At 48.8% G+C, this 21,066-nt stretch overlaps 1 protein-coding gene across 1 annotated transcript in view; it reads right to left on the reverse strand.

The window, feature by feature from the left end:
- GNAI1 (G protein subunit alpha i1) overlaps positions 1-21,066 on the reverse strand; it is a 372,390-nt gene that overhangs the window by 107,332 nt on the left and 243,992 nt on the right. The window contains exon 5 of the mRNA XM_086919838.1: positions 13,105-13,233. Coding sequence (XP_086775964.1) covers positions 13,105-13,233 — 129 coding nt within the window. The remainder of the gene's footprint in view (positions 1-13,104; positions 13,234-21,066) is intronic.

A 21,066-nucleotide genomic window follows, 5' to 3' on the forward strand; every position in this document is an offset into this window, starting at 1 on the left:
AGTGTTTGTCAGTATGCGGGAACTTGGAATAGCATTGTGGGCACTTTTTGAACGGGCTCCTTTCCATAGACCGCAGGCCCACGTGGCGTCGAAAAGGCTCAACGGCCCACGTCGACGACCGATTCGAGATGGAAAGTTCGATCGAGTCAATGAGTACCGAGCGAAAACAATACCGTCGAAGTCGAAGGCTTTTTGGCCTTCAGAAAAGTTTTGCTTCGATTCCGAAGAAGTTGGAGAATAACATCCGAACCCAATGGTGGAAAAAAACTGAGGATGGAGAAGATGCCCATGCGCACTGTAGTTTTTTCTGTCAGAGTCCCCATGCTGATGGGTCCTATTTGTAAGAGACTGAAAAGAACAGATCTCTACAAGGCATGATGGTATACTCTTGTTTCAGGCCCATTTAAAGCAATCCTAATTAATCCTTGTGAATTGCTGCCTCTAGGACATCAATATTATATTTCAATTTCTGAGAGGCATCCTAGATGCTGCAGCACATTCAGGTCTTGAAGAAATATGCTTACATCACCCTATCCTGATGGAACTCCACTGGCTAACCTTGCCAGACTGCACCACCTTTAAAATTAGCTACATCATTTACAAAGCTATTATAACTAGCATGCCCACTTTAGTTGGCAAAGAAGCTCGCCATTTCTGGTGGCTCTAAACACACTCGCAGCCAACTTATAATCAGACTGTAGAATAATAAGTGAAAAAAAGAAAAGAACACAAGATGGCAAGACTTCTCCATCTGTGGATCCAGTATCTGGAATAAGAAAACAAGTTACTTACCTGTAACTACAGTTATCCAGTATTGGTATCTTTCATAGATTCACATGCCTGAAACATTCCCAGTCGCCGAAGCGGGTGTCCCACGGTACAAATATATACACAAAAGCAGTGCCTTAGTAAGAACTGTAGTAGGCTAAAAAGAAAAAAGAGGCCTAGAAGGCCCAAAACTTAGCAGCCTATCTACCTCATTATATGAAAAAACCAAAACATGGTTCTAACCAATCAGCTGCCAGCACCTTCCCAGCAGAGGCAGTTCGTCTCAGATTTTCTTAGCACAAGTGAGAAGTATGTATCCCAAATAGAGAACGGTCATGCCGGGGAGGAGGTTGGGTGCATGTGAATCTATGAAAAATACCAATACTGGATAACTGCAGTTACAGGTAAGTAACTTGTTTTCTTATCCAGTATTGGGGTATCTTTCATATATTCACATGCCTGAATCAGAATAGCAAGCAGTAAGCCAAATAATATAATTTGCGGACGGTGGGAGACAGTGTATATACTCCCCAACACATTCAGGAAGGTTAGAAAATTACCACAATATAGAAAAACCTTTTTAGAATGAAGTACTCCTAGTACAGTAACATACTGTGCAATAATATCAATCAATTAACAACCGTAAACATAGAGAACATGTTCATATTAGTACATAAATAAATGCATTATCAGAGACATTATAATTCTAACCTTAATGAAGATGTTGAACAGCTTGTCCCACCGCTGCATCGTCCTGCGATGCAGACTGTAGGAAGTAGTGCTTTGTGAACATGTGAACATTCTTCCATGTCACAGCACAACAGATGTTCTCAAATGTAACACCGGCAAATAATGCTGTAGAAGCCGCCATAGTCCTGGTGGAATGCGCTTTGACCTTTCTTTGCAAAGGTTTGTTGGCTTTATCATGGCAAAATTGAATAACCGAAGCAATCCATCTGGCTACAGTTTCCTTCGATACAGCTTGTCCTAGTGTAGCTTGACCATAGGCAACCAATAATTGACTGGATAGCCTAATATCCTTAGTCTTCTGGGGTAAAAGTTTAGGCAACGCTTGACGTCCAGAGAGTAAAACCCTTTCCACCGGCGTAATTGGGTCCGGGAAGAAGGTTTTAAGCTTTACGGGCTGATTTAAATGTAATTGAGACAGAAGTTTAGGAATTAATTTGGGATTTGTTCGTAAATTGACATACTCTTTAGTGAAATGCAAAAAGGGTTCCGAAATGGTGAAGGCCTGAATTTCACCAACCCTTCGGGCTGAAGAGCTAATAAAATTGACACTTTCCAGGTCAAAAATTTGAGCTCGGCCTTGTGAATTGGCTCAAATGGTCTCTTAATTAGTGGAGATAAAACTGTGTTCAGTTCCCACTCCGGAGGTGGTGGAAGGATCGGAGGAAAGACTCGAAAAAGTCCTTTTAAAAATTGTTTGATAAGTGATGAAGAACAAAGTGATGGTTTGTTAGAGCTCTTTTGGAATCTGGAAATTGCAGCGATGTGAACCTTGATAGAGGAGAACACAAGTCACGCTTTGGCCAGAGATAGCAAATAAGGAAGGCTATCCTCCGCTGGAGCCTGGATTGGATGAACTTCATTTGCCTTGCACCAATGACAAAATCGCTTCCACTTTAAGAAATACGTCTTGACTGTACTCTGGGCACGGGATTTAGACAATCATGAGATGTTTTAAGATCCTTAAATTCTAGGAAGTCATGAGCCAGGCGTGCAAGTGAAGCAACTGTGGATCTGGGTGTAGTATCTGACCTCTTTCCCTTGTCAACATTGTGAGTGTTGGAAGTAGACAAACAGGGTGTTCCTGTGATAATAGGAGTAAATCTTGGAACAAATACTTTCTCAGCCAGCAAGGTGCAATCAGGATGAGACTAATGTTCCCTCTATCTTTTGAAGCACTTTCGGTATCAATGGTATTGGGGGAAACGCGTATGCCTAAATCCCTGACCATCGCATCGACAGAACATTCCCTCTTGATCCCTGTTGAGGGAATCTGCTGGCGTAGTAAAGGCATTTGCCGTTCTCTCTCGTTGCAAACAAATCTAGAGTTGGCTTGCCCCAAACTCGAAAAATCTTTTCCACCTGCCCCTGCTCCCACTCGTGACATCCTGAGAGAGATCTGCGGAAAGTGTCAGCCAAAGTGTTTTGAAGCCCCTTGACATGCTCTGCTCTTAGGGTTATACAGTTTTCTGTTACCCAATCCCACAGCTCCTGAGATTCTTGCGATAGGGAGAGTGACCTTGTTCCCCCTTGTTTGTTTATGTAATACATGCTGGTCGTATTCTCGGTGCGGACCAGCACTGAGGAGCCCGCAATCCTCGGAAGGAATGCCTGCAGAGAGAAATATGGCCCGCAAGTCCAGACTGTTGATGCGTTTTTGCTGGTACTGTTGGGACCATCATCCTTGAATCTGTAAGTCTTGAAGATGGCCTCCTCAGCCCTCCATGGATGCATCCGTTGTTAGAACAAATTCTGGGGGAGTAGTCAAGAACGTGAGGCGCGGAGACAAGTTTGCTTTCAGAGACCACCAAGGTAAGGACCCACTGATCTGATGTTATCTGCTGCCATTGATGAAAGAAAGCAGAGATCTTTGCGCCCACAGGGAGGGGGGAATTTTGACTGGCGTCCGGCTGAACTCATTATGTTCAGTTTGAGTCACAGCCTCGATTGTTTGACAGTCTTGGTCCGCCCTGACGAGAGAAACTGCCCGTAGAAGCTTGTCTATAGGATGATTGGTAGTGAGGTTGTTTATATTCCGATTGATACTGCCTGTTCTGCTGATTGTGATAACCTTCCCTAAAGGAAAAACCACGACCTCTGGATCCTCGGAAAGATCCTCGTTTGTACTGGAGAGTACCCAGTGACTTAGCAGTGTCTGTCGGTCTTGATAGCTAACAAGGCTTCATTTATATGGTTCCCAAATAATGAGTCGCAGTCATAGGCCATATCCAGTATTTTGTAAATTGATACTTTCATAGCGCACTACTCACCCGCAAGGGTCTCAGCATCCCAAGCTGCTCAGCAGAGATCAAAAACCCGGCCACCCCAATTTCAACTTTTGGTTTGCACCTCAGGCCTAAATGATGTTGCCTTAAGCCATCCCTGGCGTCTAATTACTGCAGCACCAGCAAGCTGCCTGAAATTGGTATTACAGATGCCAAGAGCGCAGTCGATAATTTCGGATGCAGCTCGTTCACCTTCCAACACAATTTTCCTTGCCTCCTGCCGACGATCTTCAGGGATGAGGTCTATGAACTGACAAATCTGGCCACATCTGGCGGTCGTATTGTGCCAAAATTGCCAGGGAATTTGCTGCTTTGATGGAGGATGCAGCAATAATAGGGAATTTCTTTCCTATAAGATCCAATCTTCTACCCTCCTTATCAGGCGAAGTAGAAATTGGGGTGGCCGGGTTCTTTGATCTCTGCTGAGCTGCTTGGGATATGACTGAATCCAGGCGTGGATGACCTATAAGGCAAGATTTAGTGTCTGGAGGTGCTCTATTTTTTCTCAATCCGTGGAAGCACCACGGGTATGGAGGCAGGAGTTGTCATTATTTTAAGACCTTCATTCCAAATGAAGTCTATGATTGGCATCACTTGTTATTTTTCTGTAACCTTCCTTAAAATCATGCAAAAAACAGATAGTTCAATAGTGACTGGCAATTCGAATCTTGTTGCGTCCCCTTGCATGATGTTGTGAAAGCTGCAGATATCCTCAGGAGGAGAATCCGATGGCGGAGGAACAGGAGGTGAGGGCATGGGAAGGATTGTGTGGAATGGAGTCTCCCAGGGGTCCCCATCAGCATTGTTGTTGGGTAATTCACCTTCCTCCCTTCCATCCTCGTCCGAAGATGAAGTATCTTGATCCCGCTGTGGTGCTGTTCCAGAGGGCTGCCTTGGTGAAGTAGAAACTTCCGCCTGTGGTGGTAGTGGTGCTGGTATGACCGCCGGTGAGGGAGGTACAGCAGGAATAGTCTGCTCAGGAGGAAACCTTTGACAATAATCAGCCAACACGGCCTGTAGGTCTTGAATCAAAGAAGGAGGAAGATGACGTCCCTCCTTGATGTGGAGCCCTTTTGGGAGGCCTGTGATAAGGTGTAGATAGATCCTCCTGATAAAAATGCTCTTGAGTATCTTTATCTTCCTCCTCTTGGCATTTTATTTGCAATTCTGAGGGATGGTGAGCTATGCCAAAAGGACTCATCTTCCTCATCAGACTCATCATCTTCCACATAAGTCTCCAAAATAGGTGATGGCAATAATGGAGATATATTGCTATAGTCTTGTCTGTGGTATGTTTTCAACTGGTAGTGAGTATAGGAAATAGGCTTGGTCTGAGATACTGGAGGAATTACTGAGGACTGACCCTTGGTCGATGGACTTTGTCATCAAGGGGCTCTTTGTCGTCGACGAGGTCGCCTTGGACGACTGGGTCGTTGACGGAATCTTCGTCGACGCGAATGTCAATGGGGTCGACATAACGGTTGTCAACGGTGTCGATGAGCTCTTAGTCGACGGTGCTGTCGTCGACGGGCTCTTCGTCGACTGTCATAGTCGACAGTGGTGCCGACGTCGACAAGGTCTTAGACGTCAACGGGCTCTTAGTCGACAAGGTCTTTGTTGATGAGGTAACGGTTGTCGAAGTAGGTTTAGATGAGGAACTTTTAGAAGACGATTCCTAGGTCACAGAAGATCTTTTTGATGTAGATATTTTAGAAGACACAATAGGTGAGGTAATAGCCATGGTAGAGAACATAGTTGAAGAAATAGAAGCAGCAGAGGTCACAGAAACCGTATGAGAAGACACCAGAGAGAGAGAGGTCTCAGAAGACTGAGACAAGGCTGATCCAGAAGGAGAAGTTGGAGATCTCCTTGCCTGGTCAGAAGCTCCATGACAGGATTTGTGGTGCTTCCTTCCCTCGGATGAAGAGCTGTCTCGGGATCTAGCTCTCTTGCTAGATTTTGAGGCATTGTCATCCTCAGCTGAAGAGGATTTCAGCCATAACAGTACCCTTGCTTCCCTGTCTCTAATGGTTTTAGCAGGAAAGGTAAGACATTCTACAATCCTTAATAATATGGTTAGGATTTAGACAGTAGATGCAGTCCTTGTGATCATCTACATGGACCCTATTCGTATCACAGGTAACTAAGTAGGCACTCAGGGAGACTCCATTCCACACAAGACGTGTGGTGAAAATCTGAGGAGAACTGCCTCTGCTGGGAAAGTTCTAGAGGGTGCTGGCAGCTGATAGGTTAGAACCATTTTTTGGTTCTTTTCATATAATTAGGTAGAAAGGCTACTAAGTTTTGGGTCTTCATGGCCTCTTTTCTTTTTAGCCTACTACAGTTCTTACTAAGGTACTGCTTTTGTGTATATATATCCAACACACTTTTCCACTCGTCGAAAAAGCAATGGGTCGCACAACAGCAATCCTTTCCCAATAAGAGTTTTATTTCTGTTGTTTCATGCAAACAAACACACCTACGCGTTTCGTTCTATCTTAGAACTTGTTCACTGTGATGCCCCTAAGTTACTTCCTGGTATTTAACCATCCATATATATCTATTTTTTTTTTAAATCTATATTTATTTTTACTGTGTGGCTCCGGCCTCGGCGACCGGTAATGATTCAGGCATGTGAATCGATTAAAGATACCACAATACTGGATAATATCGAATAGTTTCTTACCTGTGTGTAGTTTTGCAGCTTGATGATCTTTCTGGATTCACTATGCTGTGCATATTCCGCGGTCTTGTGGTTTGGGTCCGGATTCGTAGTCTTTTCTTTGGTTTTTTTTTTTTCGTCGCCCAGGTGGACGTCAGCGTCACCCCTCCTTGGGTGTATTTCCGGTGACGTCGGCATGCTTCCTGCGGAAGCTCCCACCCTTGGGCGCCATCTTCTGATTCTTTTTTCCGTGTTTTTTTCGTCTCCGAAGTGATGGCAATGTTCTATGAAGGTGAAAGTTATTAACCGCTTTGTACATAAAGTTCTTTCTACTCTTTTTTTTGACCACCTCTTTCCTCTCCAGCCTCATCTTTCTGGCGGAGGTGGGTGGGTTCGCTAGTGAATCCAGAAAGATCATCAAGCTGCAAAACTACACCGACGGGTAACAAACTATTCGTTTTGCAGCGTGAATCTTTCTGGATTCACTATGCTGTGCATAGATTTTGTAGCGGTTTCTCATTTCTGTGGCGGCTGGGTGGAAGATGAGCTTTGGTTTTTGAATATGTGCTGGAGCACCCTTTGTCCGACTTGTGCTTCTTTGTTCATCTGAACATCCACGCAGTAGTGCTTCGTGAATGTGTGCACCGAAGCCCATGTTGCCGCCAGGCATATGTCTTGTATGGGTGTATTAGCCAGGAAGGCTATTGTATCACCTTTTTTCTAGTGGAGTGGGCATGTGGCCCCTCTGCTAGTTCTTGCCCTGCCCGTTTGTGGCAGAGTTGGACTGTTTGCGCGATCCATCGTGCAATAGTGTTCTTGGTTACAGCCTTTCCCATGAAACTGTTGGCGAATGACACGAAGAACTGCTTTGTCTTCCTGTGTCCCTTTGTCCGCTCGATATAGTGCATGACCGCCCTTCTGGCGTCTAAGGTGTGTAGGGCTCGCTCTGCGCTATTTGTTGGTTTTTGGAAAAAACTCGGTATCTGTATGGACTGGTTCATGTGGAATTTGGACACCACCTTTGGCAAGAAGTGTGGGTCAGTCCTCATCACAACCCTGTCATTGTGTATTTGTATGTATGGTTCCTGCAGCGTTAGCGCTTGAAGCTCGCTCACTCGGCGTAAGGACGTTATTGCAACCAAGAAAGCGGTCTTCATGGTCAGCATTTCTAGTGAGGCCTTGTGGAGTGGTTCAAAGGGCTCCTTCATGAGTTCCGTCAGGACTATGTTCAAGTTCCATGCCGGTGGCGGCACCCTCTTGGGTGGTGCGATTCTCTTTGCTCCTTCCAGGAATCTCTTCACAACCTGTGACGTGAAGAAACTCCTGCCCATCTCACCCCTTGTATAGGTGACTATCGCTGCCAAGTGGACTCTTAAGGAGGACGAGCTGAGTTTTTTCTCCAGTAAGTGCGTGAGGTATTTTAGCACTGTGGAGTCCCTCTTTATTTTATTGTGAAGTCTTTCCTTCCTGCACCATATTGTGAATCTCTTCCACTTTGCCCCGTAGCACTTCCGTGTGCTGGGCCTTCGTGCCTCCCGAAGGATTCCGAGGCTGCTCTCTGGCAGCCTCAAGTGTGCAAATTCTATGTCCTCAGGAGCCACGCCACTAGGCTCAGGCTCTCTGGCTCTGGGTGCAGTACCTCTCCGTTGTACATGGAGAGCAGGTCTTTTCTTCTGCCGAATCTGTGGGGTGCACTCTGTGCGATCTCCTTGATCTGAGAGTACCATGTCTGTCTGGCCCACTGTGGTGCGACCAGTATCAGGGTCATGTTGCTCGCTCTGCACTTGCTCAGTACTCTGTATCAGTGGTATCGGGGGAAAAGCATAAGCAAATGTCCCGCACCAATCTATCCATAGGGCATTCCCAAGGGACCCCTCTTCGGGTTGTCTGGATGCGAAGCTTTGGCATTCTGGCGTGTTACAAACAGGTCCACTGATGGCGTTCCCCACTTGTTGAACAACCACTTTGTCTCCTGAGCATTGAACTCCCACTCGTGGGATGCCGATGTCTGTCTGCTGAGTCAGTCTGCCTGAATGTTCTCCTTCCCCGGTAGGTGTATGGCCAGTAGGTCTATCCTGAGGGGGATGGCCCATCTCCATATCTCCTGTGTCAGTTTCGAAAGCATTGTTGACTGTGTTCCACCCTGCTTGTTGATGTAGAACATCGCTGTAGTGTTGTCTGTCTGCAGCAACACCCTGTGCTTGTACAGTCTTGTTTGGAAGGCTTTCAGTGCCAGGAAGATTGTTTTCAATTCTAGATAATTGATGTGCTTTGTCGCATCTGTCGGTGTCCACAGACCCCTCACTTTGAGCTCTTCCATGTGAGCGCCCCATCCCTTCAGGGATGCGTCTGTGGTGATGGTCACTGTTGGTGTTGGGGGTGTAAGAGGCTTTCCCTTTGCTATGTTCTCCATGGTCCACCATGCCATTTCCTTCTGCACTGCGTGCGTCACAACCTCTAGATCCTCCCAACTTCCTGAAGCTTGTGACCATTGTTCCTGGAGCCATTCTTGGATGGGTCTCATGTGAAGTCGTACATTTGGTACCAGGTGGATGCATGATGCCATCATCCCCAAGATCTTGCTCGCAAGTCCTCACTGTCCGAGCTTGTCCCTTCCGGTAGAGGCGAGTTTCCCTCACCAGGGCCCCTGCTCTCTTGTCACTGGGGAACACCCTGCCCTGTAAGGTGTTGATCTGTGCCCCCAGGAAGATCTTTACTTGTTCCGGCTCCATTGACGATTTTTTCCAATGGATGGAGAACCCCAGGTTTGTCAGCGTGCTCGTCACTGTATGTGAGTCTTTCTTGCATTTCTGGTATGAGTTTGCTTTCACTAACCAGTCGTCCAGGTAAGGATATAAGTGTATTCCCTGCCTTCGTAGGTGCGCTGCGACTGCCGCGAGGCACTTTGTGAAGACCCTCGGTGCTGATTTTAGACCGAAGGCTAGTGTTGTGAACTGGTAGTGGCTTTCTCCGACTGTGAACCTGAGCATATGTTTGTGCTTTACGTTCATTGGTATGTGCAGATAGGCGTCCTTGAGGTCTATCGTGACCATGAAGTCCCCAATCTGCAATTGCGGTAGCACCTCCTGCAGGGAGGTCATTTTGAATTTCTGTGTTCTTATGAATGTGTTCAGGAACCTGAGGTCCAGAATGGGTCTCATTGTCTCGTCGACATTTGGCACGAGGAAATATGTTGAGTATATTCCCTTGTTTCTTTCTTTGAAGGGAACCCTTTCTATGGCCTCCTTCTGTAGGAGCTCTCTTGCTTCTTCCTGAAGCCGCTGTAGCTGTTCGTTTGCTAGTGGCTTTCGCTTTGGTCTCCTGCTTGTTGGCCTCCCTTCCAATTCTAAGCAGTACCCGAATTGGATGATGTTTAGTATCCATTTGTCTGATGTGATCTCTCTCCATTCCTGGAGGTAGAATCTTAATCTTCCACCCACTGGTGTTATGTGGTGGTAGTTGTCCATTGTGTCCTGACCCCTTTGTACGTGCTGCCCCCTGGGATCCTTTCTGTTGGCGGGCACACGGCTGTCTCTGAAGTCATTTAGAGGCGGGCAGCTGGCCCCCTCTTTTATGCTGTCCTCGTCCATTTCCTCTCCCTCGAAAGGACAGGCCCCTTGACTGGTACTGCCAGGACTGCTTCTGTTGACTCTGTTGCGCCTGCGAGTCCGCCTGGTGCGTCTGTTGGAAAGCCTGGCGTGAAGTACCTGGCTGGTTTCCACCTCTTCCGCCGGGCCTCCGTGACTGGGTGCCCCTCTTGTTGCCTCTGAACTGCAAAGCTCCCATGGATCGTGCAGTTTCATTGTCTTTCTTTAGCTGACTGAGTTTGTCGTCAACTGTTGTCCCGAACAGCGTCTCGCCGTTGAACGGAGTGTTCAAGATGCTGTGTTGCACCTCAGGCTTGAAGCCCGAGATTCTGAGCCATGCGTGTCTTCTTTCCGTGACACCCATCATCATGAGCCTGCTGGAGGTGTCTGCTCCATCCAGGGCCGTCTTGAGGCAACAATTTGCCGCATTCTTCCAGTCTTCCACCAGTTTCTCGGCCTTCTGCCTGGCCTCCTGGGGTAGGTCTTTCACCAGCTTTCCTAGGTCCTCCATGATCTGGTACATGTGCCTGTTTATGAGGGCATTGGAATTAGCCATGCGCCATTGGGTCGCGGCATTCCGTTCAATCCTTCTGCCCACTAAGTCCATCCTTTTGCTCTCCTTATCAGGAGGTGGTGCAGAAGTAGTGGCCACGTTAGCCCTCTTCCTTGCTGTGGCCGTGATGGAGTCAGCTGAGACCACGCCTCGAATGTAGGATGCGTCCTTTGATGAATGTTTATACTTCTTTTCCGTTCTGGGAGTGACTGCCTTGCATGTTGCGGGCTCCCTGAATGCCTCCATCCCCTGCGCCAAGACGCTGTCGAGCATCGGTAGATACTGGCTCTTTGTTTGCGTGGGGAGTAGTGTCTCGAGGAGAAAGTCCGCTTTCTGCTTCTCGTCGAGCTTGAGCTTGAAAGCTGCTGCCGCAGACCTTATCACCGAGTTGTAAGCCCCGATGTCGTCCGGCGGCGATGGTCTCGAGGGGTATGTGTCTACCGCCTCTTCCAGGCTCTCAGTGTCGACATCCAGGTAATCCTCCTCCTGCGGGTCAGAGGTGGCCGACTCGGCGTCCAACCTGCTGCTGTCCTCTTCCTCCTCATAGCTGTAAGCCTCGTAGGGATTCTCGTCCTCTTCCTGGTCGTTGACCATTTCGGCGCCAGGCTCATGTTCCTCGACGTGTTAGTCTTCCTCCTCGACCAGTTCTAGCATGGGTGACTTGGTCTTGTGGGGAATCGTGAAGCCTCTCATCTTGGCGTCGAAATCTTTCTTCCGCTGCAAGATGTTTTCCATTTCGGCTTCTAGTCGCAGTTTTTTCTTTTCCATCTCGGCCGCGTTGTCCGCGCCGAATTGTTCGGCCACCCTCTTCGGCGCCTGGCTCGGCTGTGAGAGTTTCGGCGTCGAGGACTTGGACGTCGAACTGGGTTTCGGGTCCCTGTACGGCGTCGAGGCTTTAAGGTCTTTCTCCCTCAACGTCGATCGGTCCTTTTCAGGGACGATCTTCGACGACTTCTGCTGCTCAACAGCTCTCGGCGCCAGGGACTCCTCAGAGGATCCGCTGGGCCTGTGGGTAGCCGCTTTCGGGGACTTGCCCTCGTTTTTTCGAGACTCAGTCTCTCGTGCTCTTGGGGAACGACGAGTCTCCTACCTTATCAGATGTCTTTGTGTAATCGGTCTTTACGACCGTGTAGCTGTCGTCTTCGGCGGCAGTGTTGTCCTCTTCCTCCAAGGACATCCCCAGCTCGTACAGCGATGGCGTCGTGGCTTTTCCTTGGAGGGTGGCGTGCGCTACCCTCTGGCTCTTCCTCACACGAAGGGTCTTCGAGGCGAAGGCAGAGCAGGCGTTGCAGTCCTCGCTTCTGTGGTCTACCGGTAAGCAAAGGTTGCAAACAGGGTGTTGGTCTTTCTGCACCTACTTGTGGTGGCAGTTAGGGCAGAACTTGAACGGCGTGTTGTCCATCATCGAGTGTTTAGGCCTCCCTGGCCGCGCGGACGTAAACGATCGTCTAAGTCCTCGATTTCTCCTTCCTTTCGCTGGTCAGTGTTCTGCGAAGTCTTTCGTAGACTTCTTATTTCAATATCTTCTCCAATTTCAATCTTTTCCTAGTACTTTCTCCAAAAATGTCTGGAGCCCAACGGGAACGATCCAGACCCGACCGCGGAAAAAAGAATCTGAAGATGGCGCCCAAGGGTGGGAGCTTCCGCAGGAAGCATGCCGACGTCACCGGAAATACACCCAAGGAGGGGTGACGCCGACGTCCACCTGGGCGACGGAAAAAACAAAAAAAAAAACAAACAAAGAAAAGACTACGAATCCGGATCCAACCGCAAGACTGCGGAATATGCACAGCATAGTGAATCCAGAAAGGTTCACGCTGCAAAACTCATATTGATCAGGACCACCCCAACACCTCCAATTCAAAAAAAAAGTTTAACTCATCTCTTTAAAGAATACATTAACATCCACTACCCAGTTTCCTCTCTTATAACACATGGACTTTATGCTAGTCTTTGACGATGTACAGCGCTCTGCTACCTTTTAGGTTGGTCTGCGCTACAGAAAAATATACTTGTAGACTGAGCTACCGAAAATACTTTGCTATTTAGTGTTTATAACTCAATGTAAATGTAAATGTATGTAAATGTAAATGTATTGGCATTTATATAGCGCACTACTTACCCGTAGGGTCCAGACATTCTTAGAATAGACTTCTACCCTGAGAGCGGAGTAAAATGGAACCAAGACATGCACAAAGGCTATCTTATGGGAAAGAGGTTTTATGAAGGGCTGGAGCGTCATTGGATGTGAAAAATGCATATGGTTAAAAAACTTAACATTAAGAAGTGGTTTACAGTCCCACCACATTATTTTTACAGGGGTCTTCTTAACCTATTTCCCAATATTTAAAATACCGTCTTACAGATTCTCGTTTTCAAATCATTTTCAGTTATGCAGTGCTAAATGGTTGACAGTTGTCCTTGGTTTCACCTTCATACTGCAACATCAACTAGTGTTATCCTTGACACAAACTGCAATGCACAAATCATTGCATTACTTACTTAAAATGAAGGTCTTTAAACGTAAAATGGGTTTCCACAATTCCAGTAGTTTTAACTCTAGTCCTGAGAACATCCTGCTGGGTTGGAATGTAACTGCTGTGAGCTATCCTGTCCAGGTCATTCAAATAACTAGGGAAAATGAAAACACAAACATTGGTAGCTGTCACAAGAAAAGAATGGTACGTGTTTTGGTACAGGATGACAAAATAGTAACTGAAGCACATCAAAACTATACGATTACAGTGATCCCCAAGCAGAAGTTATTTACCTATATTACTCTTTTATGGCGGCACATGCCTTTTCAGTATTTATCAGCAGCTATTCTATACAAAACTCAACTTAACAGCCCATTCAAAGGTTTGGGTAAATTTTCTAAATAGCATGAAAAATCTATCATAAATGTATTGGTGTTGGTCTTTAGGCGGCGGGTGCTCATGTAAACTGATGAACGATACCAACACTGGAGGAATCCTATCTGCAGTGCTTAACGTTTACTAGATTCACAGGCTACCAAACAAGACTTGCCTAGGAAAACAAGAGCACCAATAATTAGTCACTCTATTGCAAATAAAGTGTTAAAAAGGCAAGTGGTATAGTAGCTTCCTAAATACTTTTGTCAAACATTATTTGCAGAAGATTTGTAAGACAAGATGTAGGAAGGTGGATATCTGACTATGGTTGCCCCCAACTTTTTCGCCTGGTGTTTTGCTGGTTTTTCGACTTAGTTGACCTGGGGCCCTGCTATTCAGGACCCCAGGCCCACTGCTCTCTGTAAAATGGATTCCATGTACTCTAGGTACATATCTAATTGGATCGAATATGCTACTTACCAGTATGCATCTGTTCTTGGCATGTAGGGCTGCTAACATTCATATCTGTGCATAGATCGCCGCCTAGTGTTGGGTCCGGATGATTGCACATTGTTGTCCTGGAAGAGTCTTCGAAGTATCACGAGATAGGTGGCTCCTCCCCTGGACTACAGTGCGCATGGGCATCGACATCATCCCCAGATTGTTTTTAGCCATTGTGGCCAAGATGGAGTGAAACTCAGTGAATGATGACCATGCTATGAGTATATATGTGAATACTGCAGCTGCTACAGGCGCCGGACAGGAGGGCGGGCGATATGAATGTCAGCAGCCCTGCATGCCAAGTACAGATATCTCCTGGTAAGTAGCATATTCTGTTCCAGGCATGTGGGCTGCGGAATTCATATCTGTGCATAGAATACATAGCAGTCCCTTCATTAACGGCGGCCGCCCGTGCCAGCTGCATCAGTTTGGAAAAGAGTCTTGAGAACAGCCTGCCCTACAGCTGCCTGCTGTTTGGAGTGCACATCAACACAGTAATGTGCAGTAAATGTAAGTGTGGTAGACCATGTTGCTGCTCTACATATGTCCTCTAAGGGAATGTTTCAAAGGAAAGCCATAGAGTCCCCCAACTTCGCGGTGGAGTGGGCTCTTGGTGGAATGGTAAGAGTGCGTTTTGCTTTTGCATAGCAGATCTGGATACATTTAACGATCCACCTAGCAATACCAGCCTTGGAAATAGGGTTACCTTTGTGGTGTGGTGCAAAGGCGACAAAGAGTTGTTTAGTCTTTCTAAAATCCTTCGTCCTATCAATGTAATACAATAGGGCACGCTTAACGTCAAGGGTGTGGAGCATCCGCTCCGCCAGTGACTCAGGATTTTGAAAGAAAACAGGTAATTCGATTGTTTGGTTGATGTGGAACTGAGACACAACCTTGGGCAGCAACTTAGGGTTAGTGCGGAGCACCACCCTGTTGGAATGAATTTGGATAAATGGCTCCTGGATTGTGAGGGCTTGTAATTCACTGACCCTCCGTAGCGATGTAATTGCTACAAGGAAAGCCACTTTCCACGTCAAGAACTGAATCTCGCAGGAATGCAGTGGTTCAAAGGGAGGACCCATCAGTCTGGTAAGAACCACATTGAGGTTCCACTCAGGAGCTGGTGGAGTCCATGGCGGAATGACTTGTTTGAGGCCTTCCAAAAAAGCTTTGATGGCAGGCATTTTGAAGAGTGAAAGGTGTTGTCTATTTTGGAGATACGCAGCCATCGCAGACAGATGAACGCGAATGGAAGTATAGGCCAGATTACACTTGTATAGATGGAACAGGTAGCAGATGTCCTGAATGGAAGCATCAAGCGGGTTAATGTCGTGGTTTGCACAATAAATGGCAAACCGCTTCCATTTTGCCGCGTAGCAGGCTGCCTTGCCTCCCGAATGATGTCCATGCAATTGGGAGGTAAGTTTAGGTAGCCAAACTCTAGGACTTCAGGAGCCAGATCGCCAGGTTGAGCTGTTGCAGATCTGGGTGCTGAATGTCGCCATGGCTCTGAGTCAGAAGGCTGGGTGTAAGACGTAGCCTCTGATGCGGGACCACGGACAGTTCCAGAAACGTGGTGTACCATGGTTGACGAGCCCATGTTGGAGCAACCAGGATGAGAGTCATCGAGTGTTGCCTGAGTTTGCATGCCACCAGCGGTATCAGTGGTGCTGGGGGAAAAGCGTACGCAAATCTGCCTGACCAGTTCATCCATATCGCATTGCCCTGCGACAGTGGGTGTGGGAATCTGGCGGCGAAGCTTTGGCATTTTGCGTTTTCCTGAGTGGCGAACAGGTCGATCTCTGGATGACCCCACCTTTGGAAGTACGGTTGGAGTACTGATGGATGTATCTCCCACTCGTGCATTTGGTGGCTGTGCCTGCTGAGCAGGTCCGCCATCTGACTGTCCTTGCCTGGGAGATGTTCCGCCATGAGGAAGATGTTCCTCTGAATGGCCCACTTCCACATGCTCGGAGCCAGATGAGACAGCTGCGGAGAGTGTGTGCCTCCCTGCTTCAGAATGTAGTACATTGCCGTCATATTGTCCGTCCGGATCAACACGACCTTCTTGCATAGATGTACTTTGAAAGCCTTTAGTGCCATGAAGATTGCCATCAGTTCCAGAACATTGATGTGCATCTTCCCCTGTTGCTGCGTCCATAGTCCCTGCACAGTATATTGGAGTACATGCGCTCCCCATCCCTGGAGAGAAGCGTCCGTTGTCAGGATAATCTGTGGCACAGGCTCCTGAAACGGTCGGCCCTTGCAAAGGTTTCGTGGATTCCACCAATGCAGAGTTGTACGCCCGACCGCTCACCAACACTAGGTCTTTCAACTGGTTGTGAGCCTGAGTCCACTGACGTGCCAAGCACTCCTGAAGCGGACGCATATGTAGTCTCGCGTGCGGGACAATGGAGATGCAGGAGGCAATCATGCCTATCAACTGCATGAACACTCTTGCTGGAAGCGAGTGTTGAGGTCTGAACCTTTGGATCAGCGATAGAATGCTGTCGACTCTCACTGAATTCGGCTGTGCTGTAGCCGCCAGAGTGTTTATAGTCGCACCCAGATACTGCCGTATGTGGGCAGGCTGGAGATGGGATTTTGGATAATTCAGTGAGAAACCCAGATCGTGCAGAAGGTGAATGGTGTGGGACACGTGGTCGGCACACTGCTGGGCCGACTTCCCCTGAATGAGCCAGTCGTCCAGATAGGGGTAGACGTGAATGTTTTGACGTCTGAGATGTGCCGCCACCGTCGCCAGGCACTTTGTGAAAACCCTGGGTGCCGTGGTGACCCCAAAAGGCAAAACCTTGAACTGGTAGTGCTGGTTTTGTATGGTGAACCGGAGGTATTTTCTGTGTGAAGGATGTAGGGGAATGTGGAAGTACGCATCCTTCAGGTCCAGAGTTGCCAGGAAATCCCCCTGTTGAAGCAGAGGTAGAATCTGCTGCAGTGTGAGCATGTGGAAATGCTCTGATAGGATGTAAAAGTTGAGGGGCCTGAGGGATCCGTCCTTCTTTGGAATAAGGAAGTACAGGGAGTAAACTCCCGTACCCCTTTCCTGCAAGGGCACGAGCTCTATTGCCCCTTTTTGCAGCAGGACTGTGACCTCCTGCTGCAATAAGTGCAAGTGCTCGCCGGACATAGGACGGTGCCTTGGGGGTATGTTGGGTGGAGTGGATGTGAGCTCCAGACAATAACCGAATTGGACAAGTGTCCTGACCCACCTGTCCGTGGTGATGGACTTCCACGCGGGCAGGAACTGCTGGAGTCTCCCCCCAACCGGTGTTGCGTGGTTGGGGGGCAGTGACAAGGCGTCACTGTGGTGTTGCGTGGTTGGGGGACAGTGACAAGGCGTCACTGTTTGTTGGCGGTGGAGGACCTGGAGCTGTTGTTGCCACGTCCTCTGCCCTTGGTGTTGTTGCCGCGGTAACCACCTCGACCCTTGTTGGTATGAGAAGTTTGGGTGTTGCTTTTGTAGAACTGCGCTGACTGCGAGAGTTGACCCCTTGAGGTGTCCCTAATATTGGAGCGACGAAAGGACCCACTCCGAAACTGCTGGGATTGCAGGGCACCCATAGATTTTGCGGTGTCGGTGTCCTTTTTCATCTTTTCAAGGGTGGTATCAACCTCAGGGCCAAACAGGTGATCTGTGTGGACCGTCTGGTTCAAGATGGTAGTTGAATGTCCGGCTTGAACCCAGATATCCTTAGCCATGCATGTCTACGAAGCATTACGCTAGTGTTAATAGCGCGTGCGGCGGTGTCAGCCACGTCTCGTGCGCACTTTATGGAAGCATTGGCGATAAGCTTCCCCTCCTGTATTAACATTTCTGCTGCCTCCTTATATTGATCGGGCAAATACTGTAAAAGGGTCTCTAGAGTATCAGAGTGTGCCCTGTCATAATGCGCTAGTAGCACCTGCGTGTTGGATATGCGCCATATATTGGCTGCCTGCGCTGCCACCCTCTTCCCTGAAGCCTCAAAGACTTGATTCCTTGTCTGGGGGAGGAGCATCACCCGTAGTCTGCGAGTTGGCTCTTTTGCGGGCATTTGAGACAACCAGGGAATCCAGAGGCAACTGTCCCTTAATATAAGTTGGATCAGTGGGCGCTGCACTGTACTTCTTGTCGATTCTTGGGTTGATGACCCTCGCCCGGGTGGGCTCTTTGAACACCTCAGCCGCGTGCTTTAGAACACCCTTCAGCATTGGCAGAGTCTTTACAGTCTTTTAAGAGACCGAAAAGGTGTCAAAGAGGAAGTCGACGTCCACTGGGTCAGCATGTAGGTCGACGTTGTGATTGGCTGCTGCCCAATGAGGGCATTGAAGGCCGCAGAGTCCTCAGTGGGGGAAGTTTTGGCTGAGAAAAGCTGAGGCTCCTGTCCAGAATGCGGGTCCCCCGGATCGCCACCAGCAGACCATGGTTCAGTCACATCCTCTGGGTCTGTGTAGATGGGATAGCTGTACTCATCCTCATCGTCGCCTTCACCTGCCTCGACATTGGAATGAATGGGCGAGAGTTCGTGAGCCTGTGGCGAAATGGGCTCTATCAAGGCAGAAGTACCAGCAGAGTCCATTTTCTTTTTGAGTGGAATCTTGTATGACTCCAATTGTGGTTCAGGGGTGATTTTTCTCTTCAGGAGGGAAAGTCTGCCTGTGTTGGCGTCGATGAAATGCTCCCGACGCTCCTCCTCAGCAAGTGGTCGCTGCCGGGGACCACCAACGACTGTTTCGGCGTCGAAGACACCTTCTCTGGCACGTCGGCCCTCGGCGTAGCCGTGAAAGCCTTCGGTGCCATCTTCGGCGGCAAGGTGAAAAGGATCGGTGTAGGCGCCTTCGCCGGTTTCTCCAGAGGCTTGGGCGGCACAGGGTCTTTCGGCTCGACTGCTGCGGCCCCTTCCCTGATTCGTTGTAGGGACTCCGTAACCTTAGTGAACGAGGTGGACGGACGCGCCGGTTCGACAGTCTTTAGCGGTTGGTTTTGGAGCGGAGACCGACGATGCATCCTTCGGAGTCGACGCACTCGGCGAGGCAGAGAGGGATTTCGGGTCGTCCTGCCGCTTCTTCGGGTCGTGAGTGGACCTTTTGGGGTCTTCGACCGTTGTCTTGCCATCGAGTCGACCCTTGCCGGCGTCGACCGTCTTCGGCGCCGATGCGGCTGCGGTGGACCCCTTAACCTTCGGCTTCGATGGAGTAGCCTTCGGGTCGGCCATTTTGGCATGGCTCTTCGGCCATTTTAGATTTTTTCGGCACCGAGGCATCCGAAGTCTTCGACCCGACCAGCGCGATCCGCACTTTCGGATTAGATTTCTCTGGCGTCGAGACCGTAGGTTTCACTTTCGGTTTTGGAGGGACCGGGAGTGATTCGGTATTAAGGTCCGTGGCCGGGCCGGAAGGCGGGGCCGTGGAACGTACATCAAGGTCCTGGGTAAGGCCCGAAGGCGATCCCTCGACCTGGGCCATATGCAGTTGGACGGCCCCGGAGTCAGTCTGAGGAAGCTCCTAGTCCGAGCTATCCTCTACGGTGGCAAGGGCCCAGTCGTCGTCCCCTACCTCCTCGACGACTTCATCGAAATCCTAGTCCTCTGCGTTGTAGTCGTCCTCGACCTCCGACGCGGGGTTAGATTCCGTGATTTCCTGGATATCGTCGTCCTAACATCCCCAGCATCGAAGATGTCTGTAGGCGGTGGGGCAGATTGCTGGGCCTCCAGGCGCGCAGCTCGACGGAGCTTGAGCGTTTTCTTGGACCGGAACCTGGAACAGGCCATACACTTGGCCTCGTCGTGGTCCGGTGACAAGCACTTGTTACACACCGGGTGTACATCGATATATGGGTACTTCGAGGCACACACCGGGCATCGTTTGAATGGACTACGGTCCATGATGGATGAAGAGTCTGGAGCGTCGACTAGGCCCTTCCGCGTCGAAAGCACGCGGAAGAAACAATTTCGGTTCGGAGCCGAGAAGTTACGAACCTGAACGAAAGACAATACCGACGCAAGTCCTAAAGACCTTTTGGTCTTAAGCAAAGTGAAGTTAATAACTATCGATTCCGACAGGAGGGAACCGAACACATCCGAACCCAATGGCGGAAAAAACCAATCTGGGGATGGAGTCGATGCCCTTGCGCACTGTAGTCCAGGGGAGGAGCCACCTATCTTGTGATACTTCGAAGGCTCTTCCAGGACAACAATGTGCAATCATCCGGACCCAACACTAGACGGCGATCTATGCACAGATATGAATTCAGCAGCCCACATGCCTCGAACACTGGGTCACCTTATCAGCCCCTGTACAGTGTACCTTAGGTACCCAGGGCATAGGTGCACCCAGGGCCTACCAGGGGCTGCAGCATGTATTATGCCACCCCTGGCTGGCCATCCAAATCTGAAACAACTGGCTGATCAATCAGCTGGGGCAAGGTGGTGTAATCACCATTTGCTTTAGATATAGTATCCCTATATCTAACCCTAAAATGGACACAAATTCCTATCAGTCACTCCTATGGCAGGCCTTATCAATCCTGAAGGCAGAGTGCTTGGGATTGTGTGAGATGGTGCTCTGGCATGAGCTGAGCCCGTTTGCAGCTTGCGGAACCAACTTCTAATAGCTGTTCCATGATAACGCTATACCATATACTCTTAAGTGCATTATGAACCTCGCAGTCAAATGCTAACTTTGGCATAGCATTATCAAAACATGTCGAGTAAGGTGTCATACGAATTGGAATACTACCCCCTCACCAATTATGGCGACAGGGGTAGCATTCCACCCTTCTAGAGGGACACGACATGTATGAAACTGTGAACCCCGGTTAAAGTTAACTTGAGCCTCAGCATCACAAAATGGATGCTGCCACCACAGACACAAGTCTGACCTCCTGCTGCTGGGAGTCCTTCCAGCGAGGGAGGCTTGGACAAAGGGTTTCCTGCCTTGGGAGGTGATAGCACCACCCCAGACAGGATTTTGTGTATTAGGTAGGACAGGGCTGAAAGGAATGTCACAAGGTGTCCCTGTGCATACTCCGGTCTAAACCAGTTCCTGGGGCACTCCAGCCCCAGAGCTGGCACAAGACCGGACAAAGGATAGGGGGTGTAACCACCCCCCT

The sequence above is a fragment of the Lissotriton vulgaris genome, chromosome 1_1 (genome assembly GCF_964263255.1).
Source record: "Lissotriton vulgaris chromosome 1_1, aLisVul1.2, whole genome shotgun sequence".
In the NCBI taxonomy this organism is placed as follows: Eukaryota; Metazoa; Chordata; class Amphibia; order Caudata; family Salamandridae; genus Lissotriton; species Lissotriton vulgaris.